Consider the following 13,760-nt stretch of genomic DNA (forward strand, 5'->3'; position numbering starts at 1 on the left):
TCTCCTTTCAGATTTAGTTAGTCCAGTATGGAGAAGTGCCATAGGCAGTTTTGGTAGCCTGAGACTTTTGCTGCATGGTGCTGGGCTGGTTGCGCTGGCTGGATCCTCCCTAGAAGCAGAAAGGAAGTGACACTGAGGCCATGGAGTGTACCCAGAGAGGGGAAACAGAGCTCTGAGGGGTCTGGAGCACAAGTCTTATGGCAAGTGGCTGAGGGAACTGGGATTGCTCCGTCTAGAGAAGTGTCAGGAGAGACCTTATCTCTCTCTTCAACTACCAAAAGAAGATTGTGGTGAGGTGAGGGTTGGCCTCTTCTCCCAGGTATCAATGATAGGACGAGGGGGGATGGCCTCAGCTTGCACCAGGGGAAGTTCAGGTTGGATATTAGGAAACATTCATTTTCTGACAGTGTGGTAATGCTATTGGCATGGAGGGTGGTGATGCCAACGTCCCTGGAGGTGCTCAAGATACATGAAGATGTGGCACTGATGGCTGATGGGGAAGGGCTGGGGTTGGACTAAATGATCTCCAAGGTCCTTTCTAACCCTAATGATTCTATGACATCAGCATTAGCCATGGGACCCTAGCACCCACAGGCTGCACTTCTCTGTGCTGTACCACCAGAACAGCAGGGCTGCATAACGTCCAGGAGCACTCTCAAGGCTAACGCACCAGCCATGGATGTCAGCATTCAGAGAGACCAGTCATTTCCTCTTTACAGACTCTACAGCAGAATGCCTTTTTTTTTTTCCTCCTAGGGAAAATTTATAGTGAGGAAACACTCTGGCTGATGAAACCAAACCAGAAACTGGAACTGTGATGCAATCTGCAAGCAGATGCTTTGCTTTCCCCTCACTTGCAGTGCAAATGCTCACTTCCAGAGAACAGCAGCAGCTCACCCCTCTGCACCCACATCATAAAGGCCTCTTCTGAGCAGGATCCACCCAATAGCCCTCCCCAGTCCGCTTAACAGCACCAAGCCTTCCCAGTGTACCTTCCCAATGGGCAAACCAAAAACCAACTAACTCAGAATAAAGCAAAGATCCCACACCAAGAGGTGAGTGAGCACAACATGCACTTTGTGAAGGGGCTGGCTCACCTGCCCATCCTGCTGAAGGTGGTGATGCAGCATCTGGGAGTGAGGCTGCTGATGCGCAGGCAGGATATGGAGAAAAGGGGCTGGAGCATAACCTGGGGCAGCACCAGGGTTCAAGGGCCCAGTAGATCCAAGAGCAGAGGGCAGGCTGAAAGGAGGCGGTGTGCCAGCATGGAATCCCTGCTTGTCAAACGTCTGCACAAACAGGCAAGATGGATACTGTCAGAAAGCAGCAGGAGCATGCACAGACCAGACAAGAACAAGAGAACACAGATCCCTACGCCTTTCCTACACCCCATGACCAGGTCAGGCCAAATGCCCACAAGCACTTCAGCAGATGAGTTTCAACCGCTGTTCTCACTCCTATTTCTGCTCTAATGCCTGTAACTTTAAAAAAATATCCATACTTTATTGATCACTGTGTTGCTTTCCCTGACCTCTTTTCACTTAGTGGGACATAGGATTGCAGCAGCTGCCTAAAATCAGCTCTTCACACCCTAAGAGGGTCCAGACTACTCAGGGCAGCCTAATTGCAATAACATTTTCCTTCCTCAGGCCAGAGCTCTGCCCCTGATGCTAAGCATATGTAATGGGGCTGAAGTCTGACCTGCAGTGGTGAGGCCCTGGCACTGCTGCCCAGAGCAGCTGCAGATGCCCCATCCCTGGAGGTGCTCAAGACTGAGTTGGATGGGGTCCTGGGCAGCCTGAGCTGGTGGGGGCAACCAGCCCATGGCAGGGGCTGGGTGCATTTTGAGGTTCCTTCCAAACCAAGCCATTCTGTGATTCTATGATCACAGCCAAGCACATGGTGGGTCCCACTATCCTGGCAGGAAAACAGCTGAATGCCCTCATTGCATACCACAGCTCCTCCAGGCACTTTCTGTATGCACAGCAAGAGCCCCACAGGTGAGCAGAGTAGTGCTGGTACTACTCTGTAGTAGTACCCCATGCAAGAGGCCTTGAGGCACAGGGGGAGGCACTGCTGATTGATCTCTGGAGAAAAGCAAACATGCTCTTCACTCACCTGTTCTGGGGGCTATTCTTGACTAAAAGCAGTGGTACTACCATGTTCTACCTGCCGCCAGGGAACAGAGTGTGAGGTTGCAGGTGACAGGACAGGGAGCTTTGTATGTCAGAAGATGCCGCAGATGGGAGATACTCCTCTCCAGCAGCAAGCAGAGCCAGCCCAAGGAAAGCCAAAGCCTGCTGCCACCAATCAGCCAGGGACATGCTCCTGGATGCCAGCATCCCACTGAGCCACCAGACTGGCCTTAGGCCACGGGGAGGAGAGTCCAGCATTCCTCACCTGAGTCTTGTTATAGACTGAGCCACTGATATCAGGCACACCTGTGTTACTTGAGGTCACAGAAACACCTGGAAAACAAAAAGCCACTGGCAATGAGAAAGCTAAGCAGCAACCAGCCTGAATCCTGTGTGCTTGCTTTCCTGTTGGTGCTGAGGCACCCAAACCTGCAGCCTCTGCCCCATACACCTTCTGCTCTGCACTCTGAAACCCACAGGAGTGAGAGGAAGGGCACAGCCTCTGCTCCTGCTGCAAAGCAGGAAACCAGCCCACTGGGATAGGTTATCCTCTACTACAGCTGGGATTCAAATTCACCTCTAGCTGTGCTGAACACTCATTTAGCTCACAAAACACCAGCTCTCCCCTAGGATTAGGGATACATTTGGCTCTATCATAGCATTAAAGAGCTTTCCAATAATGCACTCAGCAGTGAACCTCTGCATCTGCTACAAGCTTGTGCTCCTGTCCTCACACATCAAACTGAAGGGTGAGGTCTGCAACACTCTTCTGGCCCTTCAAAATTAATATCACTAACTCAAGCTGCCTTCCACACAGATTAGCTGGTGCCACAGAAGCAGAAACACTCTGTCACCAGCAAGTTGACTCAAATTGCCACTCATTTGTGGGCTTACAAAGACAGAATCTGATGGCTTCACTTGAATCCGTACAAAAGCAGTAGTTTCTCCAGCCAATGAACCAGAGGCCCTGACCCAGTGGGTTGGAGATCCCTATCCTGCACCATTCCTAGGAGACAGCTCTTTTGCAGGCCACTGAGTACAGTATCAGTAGCTTTTAGCTGAAGGCCTGCATACCAACCAGCTGATGTTTCAGATGCACACAAATGCTTGGTATTTGCTTAAGCCCAAGGATGAACTCGCTAGTGCCAAGCAGTTCAGTACAAATTTCTCAGGTCTAACCAGCATGTGCAGAACAAAGCTGTGTACATTCTTTAGCCTTGGCAGTTACGAGGAAACATTTCCACGCATGAAACAATGCAATGAGTTACAGAGCATACGGACAGCAGCTGAAACAACAACAGCCCAGAGATGTGTGAGCTGCCCTGCTCACTGAACACACAGCTAACTCATGTGCCTACCAACAAACCCAAAATCCAAGTCAGCATTTGGCAGGTGACCATTTCAGCAGCAGCACCAGCTGCCTTGTCTTCAGCGACACAGCACTGCTGTGAGACCGCTTATTCTTCACCAAAGACAACTTTGGCAGGGAAAGCAGCTCACCACTTCTCCCACGTGTAACTGAGGACAAAGCTGCACATCAGCCACACAGGTCCTTATGCAAAGTTCAGGCATTAGGTTTAGAAGGAATTCTTGGGCCATTAGGAGAAAAAAAGCATTTTGTATACGGGAGATGGAGAAACAGCTTGGATCTTGACCCTCTTTAAAGCTGGACGCTATGTTCACTGCACAGCACTGGCAATACTGGGAGTTTGCCCTACTAAATCCCACTCAAGAGTCACCTCTAGTCTCATGTGTTACCTTTCCCAGGTCCAGTGCCAGTGGATTTGTTTTGTGCTTGAGATGACCCACTGTAGCCTCCTTTGCTGTAATCTCCAGCTGCCGTTCCCTGCGTTAAGTCATCATAGCCTGCTGGTGTGTACAAGACAATGTGTTACAGTGTGCAAGCAGCTCTGCAGATGCTCCAGTGAAAGGCACAGTGATGAGCATACCTGCTCCATAGCCATGCTGACCGTAGCCACTCGCCTGCTGGAAAGGAGTCGAGGCCGTGTTCAGGTTGACTCCATGCTGCTTTGCTGATGCTGGAGGTACCTGAACAAAAGAGGAAAGGAACAAAAGGCACAGTTAGCTGGGCACCAAAAGCAAACTCCCTCTGCCACCTAGTGGGGAAGGCACCTCCAGCTCACACGGGAAAGGTAATTTGGAACTGGGAACACCACGATCACATGGGAGGTGGTGTTCAGGCTGCCAGCAGTAGATTGCTGCAGCAGATCCCTGCAAGCCACAGGCTTCTTGCTATAGCTGCCCCCGGTCCTGCATCACATGGCTTTTCTTCCTACTGCAGTGCAATCACATCTCAGAACAGGCTGCACATTCCTTTCATAAGTGTAATAAAACTAACTGCAGGCAGCAAATTCTTATCCAGAAACCAAAAAGGAGCAACGAAAATGCTCTCCAGAATCAAACAACACACCAACCAGCTCCCACCTGAGGCTGTTTCATAAAACACAGTCCTACAGTGTCCTAAAATAGAATCACCTACCGTTCTGCCCGGAGCACAAGATCCTCCCAGATAACTTCCTCCCTCCTGAGACTACCAGTCCTGCTCCACGGCTTCGTGGGGCATCACTTCCTCTGAAAGATGTCCTCAGCACTCTCAGCATGCTTGACTCAGCTTTTGGTCTCTGTTTCTCTACGGACTGAGAGTTTTCAGGAACACTAAAAATCCATAAGCTGCAGCTACCTACTACTTACTGTAACCTGTGCTTCTGGCTTTTCAAATTTCCTCTTCTCTTGGAGAAGGGACAGCAATTATTTTCTCAAGCTTGGACAAATCTTTTGGAGATCCCTTGCAGGATGGAGCAGGTTTTGCTGGGAGTGTAAAACCAGAGAGGCACAAAGGGAGAGTTACAGCCAAGGCTGCGACACTTACAAACATGGTTGGCCCATACTGGAACGCACTGGGTACACCTGGAACTCCAGCGTAGTAAGGTAGCCCAGTGTAGCTGTAGCCTGGTGGCAGGGTCGGGTTGAGGAAGGGCTGCTGAGTGGTGTGATGAGTCTGCGTCTGGTTCTGCTGTGGCTGGGCTAGGGTCGTTGCAGGAGCAGGAGAGGCAGAATCCCCACGGCCAAATTTTGTTACATCACCTGCAAAAGAAAGAACTGATCAGAAGAATGATCAGAGCTTTTGCACAAGGAACTTCGATCTACAAGTAAACAACTGAAAAAAAGAAAAAAGAAAAAAAAGAAAAGGAAAAAAAAAGCACATCCTAACTTGAAAGGCTGTAGGTTTCCATGGGAAGAGCTCTCCTGGTCTCCATTCCTGACAGTGCAGGTATGTCACCCATTTGTGGCACAGAACTCTGTGACGTGACTAATTCATCAGTAAAATGTAGACACTAATACCCACCTATTTCACACACACTGAGTAGATTCATTACTATCAGACCACTGCAACAAAATATGCTAAAAGCAGAAATATGGTAAAAAGCCAAAGTGCAAATGGTTGTTGGTTAAAGTGTGACTCTCCTGGAGGTTAAACTGATTAGCCAAGGTTCATGGGCTGAGAGCAAGTTAGGATTTACAGGCACTGATGGGCATATTTTTGTCAACGTCTGTTTATTTGTGAAGCATGACTAGTTAGATATCTGGTTCCTCACACCACCAAAGTTCTGGAGACAGTAGCTGAAGGCCAGGAAAGCGAGGCTTGCATCGTGGACCACCTTACTGAAGAAGCAGGAAGGGAAATTTGGTTATTAACCCACAATCAACCTCCCAAGAGAAGTGATCATGATGCAGAAAATTTCAAAAAAATACTTCTATTTTCTGACAGCACTCAGAACAGCCTGTTTATGTGTTTGGTTTTGTAACACATCTGCCTCACATCTGTCTCCTCCTGACCAGTATTCCCTTTCATTGGTTGCAAAGAAACATGACAAGATTGAATGCCCGCATCATAGAAATTATAATTCATATGGCTACAGCTTTAAGCTGTAATCAGATGGCAGCAGAAGAAAACTACTTGTTAAACATGCTGCAGTGTAATCTCTGCACACTGATAAATGAAGAACAAAAAATGAGGAAGGGATTCTTAGACCACTTTTGAGAATGAAGTCCATTAGACTATGAAGAGGGCAGGAGAACAACTGCAATAGACAGCTCCTGGTGGGAATACTGAAGTTATAAAGTAGCAATAACTAGGAATAGAGAGCTGCTGAGAGGGTTCTGAAAGGGTCTATTCCCCTGCCAAAAGAGGAAAGCAAGAGACAGCGGAATTTCAAGAAAACATATTAAACTATCCGGTATTTTCCAAGCAGTTGTATGTGCACGGGAAGGGCACTAGATGACACTGCCATTTACATTTTTAACAATTTTGCACTTGCTCTCAAATACTATCCAACCTTATCCCAAAAGAGAGGCCGTATGAATTACTAATCAGAACTATGCAGAAAAATCCACATCAAAACTGTGAGAAGCTTGCTTTTATTTGCCTACTTTGCTTGGGTGAGTATAATTGCCTACAGAAGGGAAAAACAATTGCTCTTTCAGCAACAGCTGGATGACCTGAATTCAAGAACCAGCACATCTCACTTATCTCTGTCTTACAAGAGCACTCACCTGAGTATGGGTTGTTAGCAAGGCTCCCATCTCTGCCTGTCAAGGTTGCAGGAGCAGGGAATGTAATTCCATAGTAATCCTTAAAAAGATGGAACATTATTTATAATAATTGAAACCATAAAAGACCTGAATAGTTCTTACAAATCCTGTTTTCCAAACATAACAATTTAAAAGCAAGAAGCTATAAGGTCAGCTTCTGCTCAAATTTACAACAGAGCTAAAGATTTACCTGGACCCTTGATTTCAAACTAAACCTACTTAATGGACACTTAGTATCACCTACAAACACTTCATCACTTAATGGTAATTTTACAAGGCTGGTCAAAGCTTCTGTCTTTAACCTGCTAAAGCATCTAGGAGGAAGGAAGTTTAGGGCCTGAGACACAAGAAGAGTCATTACTTTTATTTTCCCTTAAACACACAAACTGAGTCTGAGAGGTGGCTGCTGACAAGTGCATAGAGTTAATAACAGCTTCTCAACACCTCCTGCCAGCAGAAAAGCCCTAGAGGTTCTGCCGTAAAGGTACAGAGGAGCGACACTTCTCACTGAGTATTCGCTAGTGCTCAAAGGCAACAACCAAAAGCTCTTCCTTCCAAACCTGCAGCTCAGAGCCAACACCGTCCAGCAGGACTGAGTCTGGAAGAGCAACAGGCCATCCAGGGTGCCAAAGACTTGAGGTCAGGCCAGAGCCATAATTGCAATGTGGATGCAGTCTAACAGTCATGTACTATGTCCTATTCTCTAAAAGTAAAAACATCACCTAGATAAAGAGTACAGATGTATGAGAAAACTGCAGCAAACAGAGCTTACTGAAAAAAGTATTTAAACTATATGTTAGAGGAGACTTTGGAGTAGAGGTTTCCAAAGCAGAGTGCCCAAGACAATCCCCTGCTGTGTACATGCTTTCAGCATCTAAAGCGGAGCTGCAGAAAGAAGGGGACAGACTCTTTAGCAGTGTCTATTGTGACAGGACAAGGGAAAATAAAAGAGAGGAAATTTAGACTGGATATTAAAAAAAAACAATTTTTAAAATAAGGGCAATGAAGCACTGGAACAGATTGTCCAAAGATGTGGTGGAGGCCCCATCTCTAAAAATAGTCAGGGTCAGGCTGGACCAGCTCTGAGTACCCAATCTAGCTGTTGGTGTCCCTGTTCACTGCAGGGGAGCTGGACCAGACCTTTAAAAGTTACTTCCAACTCAACTGTTCTTCAATTCACTGCAATGCTCATAGACTCTACGATGAGACATTCATTGGTACCAAAATTAAAATTAATAACAATTAAGGGGATGGGTGCTCAGATTTTTTACTGATTTTCAACCAACAGGGTTCATGATGAAAAATGCTGAAATACAGAGACCATGCCTTAAATCATTCTTCTAGGTCTCATACAGAAAGTTAGGACAGCCTTCACCCCGGCAGGCCTGCACTCCAAGATGATAGGGCACACTAAGAAAAACAAAGCAGCATTTTGTTTTCAGTTTGGGTGGAGAGTTTCCCTTTCCCAATCTGGGTGAGCTGTGGGGTATCACACTATATAGTGGTTTCCCTTCTAAGTGGTTCACTTGTTCCTCACCATTTCTGATGCACACTGAGCTAACGTTTTAACCACTCTTGTACCTGTTTCCATACATTCTCCAACACTGGAAAAGCATCTTTTTTTACAGTTATCTCAGCAAATTCCCTGACAACTCAAATGCTTTCTCAGATTCAACTTTACCTTCCACACTGCTACGCTTGTGTGTCACTGCCCCATTTCTCACACATAGTCCTCCACCACTGAACATGAAACAATTCGGCAAAGATTTAGTATTGCAGGCACCTTCTGTAACTTGAAACCACATTTCTTCATCCTCTCCATTCCAAATAATTCCCATTTTATAAACTCCAGCATCAGTCACTTAACAAAACTCAAGCAGATTCCTATTAAAGATCGTAAAGGTTTAGTAGTATTTCCTGACATGAAAATGCCATAACATAATGAAGAAAATTCTGAACTGGAACAGAACTGCTAGCATTTTTGCCTATACAAATTGCACAAAGTATAACAAAATTTGCCTGAGAATAGAGTTGAAGAGTTTCAATTATTCCCACTGCCCCACAGGTGGGGGAAAAGCAGTAGTCTCCTATGAGTTCCACAAATCTCTACCTCACCCACTTATGCATACACACATCCAAAACAGAACTCATAGGAAAAGTACAAGACAGCGAACCACCACAGAATGGCTTAGGCTGAAGGGGACCTTAAAGATCATCCACTTCCAACCCACTGGTTGCCCCCCATTAGCTGAGACTGCCCAGAGCCACATCCAGCCCAGCTTTGAGTGCCTCCAGGGACGGGGCACCACAGCTCTATGAGCAGCAGTGTCAGGGCCTCACTGCCCTATGAGTAAAACATTTCTTCCTAACATCTAACCTAAATCTCATCTCATTTAGTTTAAAGCCATTCCCTCTTGTTCTATTACTATTAGACCATGTAAATTGTCGGTCCCCCTCCTGCCTATAAGTTCCCTTCAAGTAATGCAAGGCTGTAGTGAGGCTTCCCTGGAACCTCCTCTTCTCCAGGATGAACAAGCCCAGCTCCCTCAGCCTGTCTTCACAGGAAAGGTGCCCCAATCTTCTGTGCATCTTCATGGCCCTCCTCTGGACCTGCTCCAACAGCTCCACATCCCTCCTGTGCTTCTGCAGGACACAGTACTACAGATGGAGCCTTACAAGGGCAGAGCAGAGGGGACAGTCACCTCTCTCCCCCCGCTGCCATCCCTCTCTTGATGCAGCCCAGGATACTGCTGGCCTTCCTGGCTGCATGTGCACACTGCTAGCTTATGTTTTTTGTCCACAGTGGTCCCAAGGCTTCTGCAGGGCTGCTCTCGGTGTGTTCTTCTCCCAGTCTGTACACATAGCTAAGATTGCCCCAACCCAAATGCAACACTTTGCACTTTGCCTTGTTGATCCTCATTAACTTAATATCCAGCTCCAAGAAAACATCAGAAAAGATGCTTTGTTCTTAAATTCAACGATACTAACAACTCCCCAAGTTGGAAGGGACCCAGAAGAATCAAGAAGCCCAACTCTTGCACAGGACCACCCAAAATCCAAACCCTGTGTCTGAGAGCAGTGTCCAACTGTTCCATGCCCACCGCCCTCTGGTGCAGAGCCTTTCCCAACCCCCGGCCCTCCCCTGGCACAGCTCCATGCCGTTCCCTCGGCCCTGTCGCCGTCACGCAGAGCAGAGCTCAGCGCTGCCCTCCGCTCCCTGTGAGGAGCTGCAGCCGCCACCAGGCTCCCCTCAGCCCCTCCGCTCTGTGCCCAGCACACCCGGGGCCTTCAGCCGCCCTGCACACACCTTGCCCTCCAGACCCTTCCCCCCTTTCTGGGAGCTGCTCTCCAGCCTCTCATTCCCCAGACTGCATGTACAGTCAGGGCTGCCCCTTCCTGGGTGCAGAATCCGGCATTTGCTCTTGTTGAGCTTCATGCTATTGGAGACTGTCCAGTTCTCTAATTTGTTAAGGTCCCTCTGCAAGGACACAACCCTTGAAGGAGTCACAAACTTACTTAGTATGCCTCAGAGTCCTATATCCAAGGCACTGATGAACGTATGAAAGAGAATTGGTGCTAAAATGGAGATGTGAAGAACCCCACTAGTGTCTGACTACCACTCTGACGTAACCTTATTTACTACAACAATTTGAACCCAATCTGTAAGCCAATATCTTATCACACTATGTTTTTGCCGTATTTATTCTGGACACTACGTCCAGAAAGATACACTGTGACAAACAGCATGGAAAGCACTGCTGAAATCTAAAAAGATAGCATCAGTTAGCTTCCTTTGGTCACCAGGCTAGTAATCTTGTCCTAAAGGGAAATTAAGTTAATTAAATAGGACTTTCTTCTCTTTAACCTGTGTTGGCTGTAACCAATGACTATACTGTTTTTAAGGTGTTTTCTAATAACTTACAGAACAATCTTCCCCATAATTTTACCAGGCATTGAAGTGTGTTTCTCATTCTTCTTGAAAACTCTGACAACATTTGCCAGTCTTCACTTGACTGGGACCTCTCCAGATTCCTAACACCATGGAAAAATAATTGAGACATCTCATGATAGCACCAGCCAGTTCTCTGAGTTCCCTGGAATCACAGAATCCTTAGTCAGGTGGGACATTTAAAGGTCATCCAGCCCAACTCCCCTGCAGTGAGCAGGGACATGAACAGCTAGATCAGGTTGCCCAGGGCTTGATTCAGTCTTGCCTTGAAAGTCTCAAGGGACAAGGCATCAACCACATCTGTAGGCAGCCTGTTCCAGTGCCTCACCATCCCCACTGTAAAGTACTTTTTCTTTATAACCATCCAAAATCTAGCTCCTAAATGGAATTGACCCCTTCAGGCTCCATAGACTCATATGCATCCAGCTGGAGCAGCAAATCCCACACAAGTTCAGAGTTCACTGGAAGTTTATTGTTATTGTAGGTCATGATCTTCTATTCTGGGGTACTGGGTGTCTCAGGCCCTATCATCAATGTAGAAGATGAAGTGAAGACATTAAATAGATTTGCTTTGTCTGTGCCGATATTTGTGATGTTATCATCCCCATCAACTAACAGATCTATGTTATCTTGGGTACATACTATGCTGTTCACATAATTTTAAAAGTACCAACATATTTCAGACAATATAGCTATATCCTGATGTACAGAAGATGCATGGAAGAAGACATCCAAAGTCTCCAAAAAAGGAGAATGTGTCTAAACACCATTTGGATGTGGTGCTCAGGGCCATGATTTAGTGGAGGGTTGTTAGAGTTAAGGTAGTATGGTTAGGTTGTGGTTGGACTTGATGATCTTTAAGGTCTTTTCCAACCTGAGCAATTCTATGTTTCTATGATTCTATATCAGAAATACCTCCTGATATCAAGTGTGAGAGAAAAGGACTCAAAAGCAAGAAGCAGTCTAACATTACAGACTTAAGCTTAAACAACTAGCACATCAAGTACCATGCACACCAAAAGTCTTTGGTCCCACCACCACTTCTACCACACAGTCTGGATACACAGAACAGAAAAAGAATTACAGCAGACAAGATTATATAATCCAATAACAAAAAGTTATCATACCAAACATGCAAATTAAGAAGTTGAGTTGAATTTTTAAAAAAAAGCATGCCCCCCAAAAAGGGAACTCCCATTTTGGTTGCATCAGTGCTACTCATTGCTGGAAATATCCCACACGTGGTGACGTCTGCATTTGGACCTCTGCCAACTTTCACTTTCAATACGGAAACAAACTGGCACCTTGAAATTCAGTATTCCCTGCTAAGGAATATGTTTGCTATACACCCAATAAATGCAAAACATAACAAAAAGACAAAAAAAGAAACAACCAGAATGAACACAGGAATGATTGATGACAAAACCTTCCCAACAATCAGACATACATGTTTCCATAGTAAAACAGAAATAATTCAGATGGTACAGGGGAAAAGACATTGGATTTCGGTAGGCAGGGAAGTGTACAGATAAAACTTAGAATTCTAAGTCCATGAAAGAAACAAAAGAAAAACTCCAAAGCACACAAAGTGCAGTTGCCTCAAAAGCATCTGCCCCAGTACTTTCACATCCTGCACTTAACCACAACAGCCTGGCTGCAAGCCAGCCCACAAGCAGGCACACTAACAACAGGGTAGACTGCTTCTGCCTCCATTACAGCCACCACGTGGTCTCACCTTGCCAGACTCAAGCCTGAAGGAAAAAAAGCAAATAGAAAGCAAAACTAAAAATGGAAACAAGGGAATTCTCTACAGATAATGATGAAAAGAAACATGCAACTTCTCATAAAGCTGGCTTCACAGCAGCAGCCCATACACCATCATGAAGATTCACCAGGCTGCTGCCGAGCACAAGACAAGTCCCACCAAGGCTATGCCTGTAAACCCTCAGTCCCCAGGGATGCACAGCATCCTACTGCTCTTGCTCCTTCTGCCAGCTCTCACCGCTGCCTTCTCCTGTAACCATCTTCGCCACCAAGATGCCAACTTCTCTTGGAAGAGCCTCCAGCTCCTTCAGAAAGCGGCTCCACCTCCACCACAGAATTGTCCACAACAAGACGTGACTTATCCGTTCCCAGAAACCGTTCTGGAAAGCAAGGACAAGAAGCAAGCCGCCATCATCACCCTCCACATCCTCCAACAGCTCTTCAACATCCTTAGCAGCCCACACACTCCAGCACACTGGATTGACCACGCACACCACAGCCTCCTCAACCAGATGCAGCATTACATCCATCACCTCGAGCAATGCTTCGTAGACCAAGGTACGCGTTCCCAGAAGCAAGGACCTCGCAACTCTCACCTCAGCATCAACAAATACTTCAGATCCATTCACAACTTTCTCCAGCGCAACAACTACAGTGCTTGCTCCTGGGACCATGTTCGCCTCCATGCTCGTACCTGCTTCCAAAATGTGGACACACTCATACAACAGATGAAAAGTCAAGATCCTCTCACAGCCTCGTCCAAACATCTCAACATCCAGTGACTGTCCCCAGACAACAGCAATGGCCACTCAGCGAGAGTGAGATGCAGCAAGGGCTCGGTCAGCCCAGCACCATTTGCTCAGCCTTCCTCCATCCAAGGATCATAGCAACAGGGAGACAGGCATGACTGAGCCCAACCCACTGGCACCGTGTCAAGGCCTGAGCCTGGCTATGGCACAGCCCATCCTGCCAAACGCCTGGCCCACACCACAGCCCGAACTTGTTTGGAATGGAAGAAGGAAGTCTTTGTGATGTTGCACACCTGGGAGACAATAGGGATAGGATCAGCATTTATTTTGAGGCAGTCTTGTAGACAACATCCCCTGATGGAGAGGAAAGGTCTCAATGGATGTTGTTGGACTTGGATTTGCGCATGCTGATGACTTGCTATTTATAACAGAACTTTATTTATTTGCCTATTTATCCCCCATTCTATTTTTTTATTATTTATTTATATTTATTAATCAGTTCATTTATTTATTCACTTTTTTTTTTCTGGAAATAAAGACCTGATATTA

At 46.4% G+C, this 13,760-nt stretch overlaps 2 protein-coding genes across 6 annotated transcripts in view; one reads left to right on the forward strand and one right to left on the reverse strand.

Moving 5' to 3' along the window:
- UBAP2 (ubiquitin associated protein 2) overlaps positions 1-13,760 on the reverse strand; it is a 583,216-nt gene continuing 569,456 nt past the window's right edge. For 2 of the 5 annotated variants that reach the window (XM_019610313.1, XM_019610312.1), the window contains exons 16-22: positions 6,711-6,789; positions 5,026-5,240; positions 4,085-4,184; positions 3,894-4,001; positions 2,401-2,468; positions 1,098-1,289; positions 1-109 (exon numbers count right to left, since the gene is read on the reverse strand). In XM_019610313.1, coding sequence (XP_019465858.1) covers positions 14-109; positions 1,098-1,289; positions 2,401-2,468; positions 3,894-4,001; positions 4,085-4,184; positions 5,026-5,240; positions 6,711-6,789 — 858 coding nt within the window. In that variant the 3' untranslated portion in view covers positions 1-13. Of the gene's footprint in view, positions 110-1,097; positions 1,290-2,400; positions 2,469-3,893; positions 4,005-4,084; positions 4,185-5,025; positions 5,241-6,710; positions 6,790-13,760 lie in introns of all 5 variants that reach the window. The other 3 variants (XM_010725215.2, XM_019610311.1, XM_019610314.1) reach the window with 2 other exon arrangements.
- LOC109363864 (interferon type B-like) lies at positions 11,544-13,681 on the forward strand. The gene has a single exon (XM_019610317.1). It carries the CDS (start codon positions 12,579-12,581, stop codon positions 13,242-13,244), a length of 666 nt encoding a protein of 221 aa, XP_019465862.1. The 5' UTR covers positions 11,544-12,578; the 3' UTR covers positions 13,245-13,681.

The sequence above is a fragment of the Meleagris gallopavo genome, chromosome Z (genome assembly GCF_000146605.3).
Source record: "Meleagris gallopavo isolate NT-WF06-2002-E0010 breed Aviagen turkey brand Nicholas breeding stock chromosome Z, Turkey_5.1, whole genome shotgun sequence".
NCBI lineage: Eukaryota > Metazoa > Chordata > Aves > Galliformes > Phasianidae > Meleagris > Meleagris gallopavo.

Coding starts and splice junctions, on each gene's coding strand:
- LOC109363864 (XM_019610317.1), top strand. CDS start 12,579: ATGAAGATTCACCAGGCTGCTGCCGAGCACAAGACAAGTCCCACCAAG.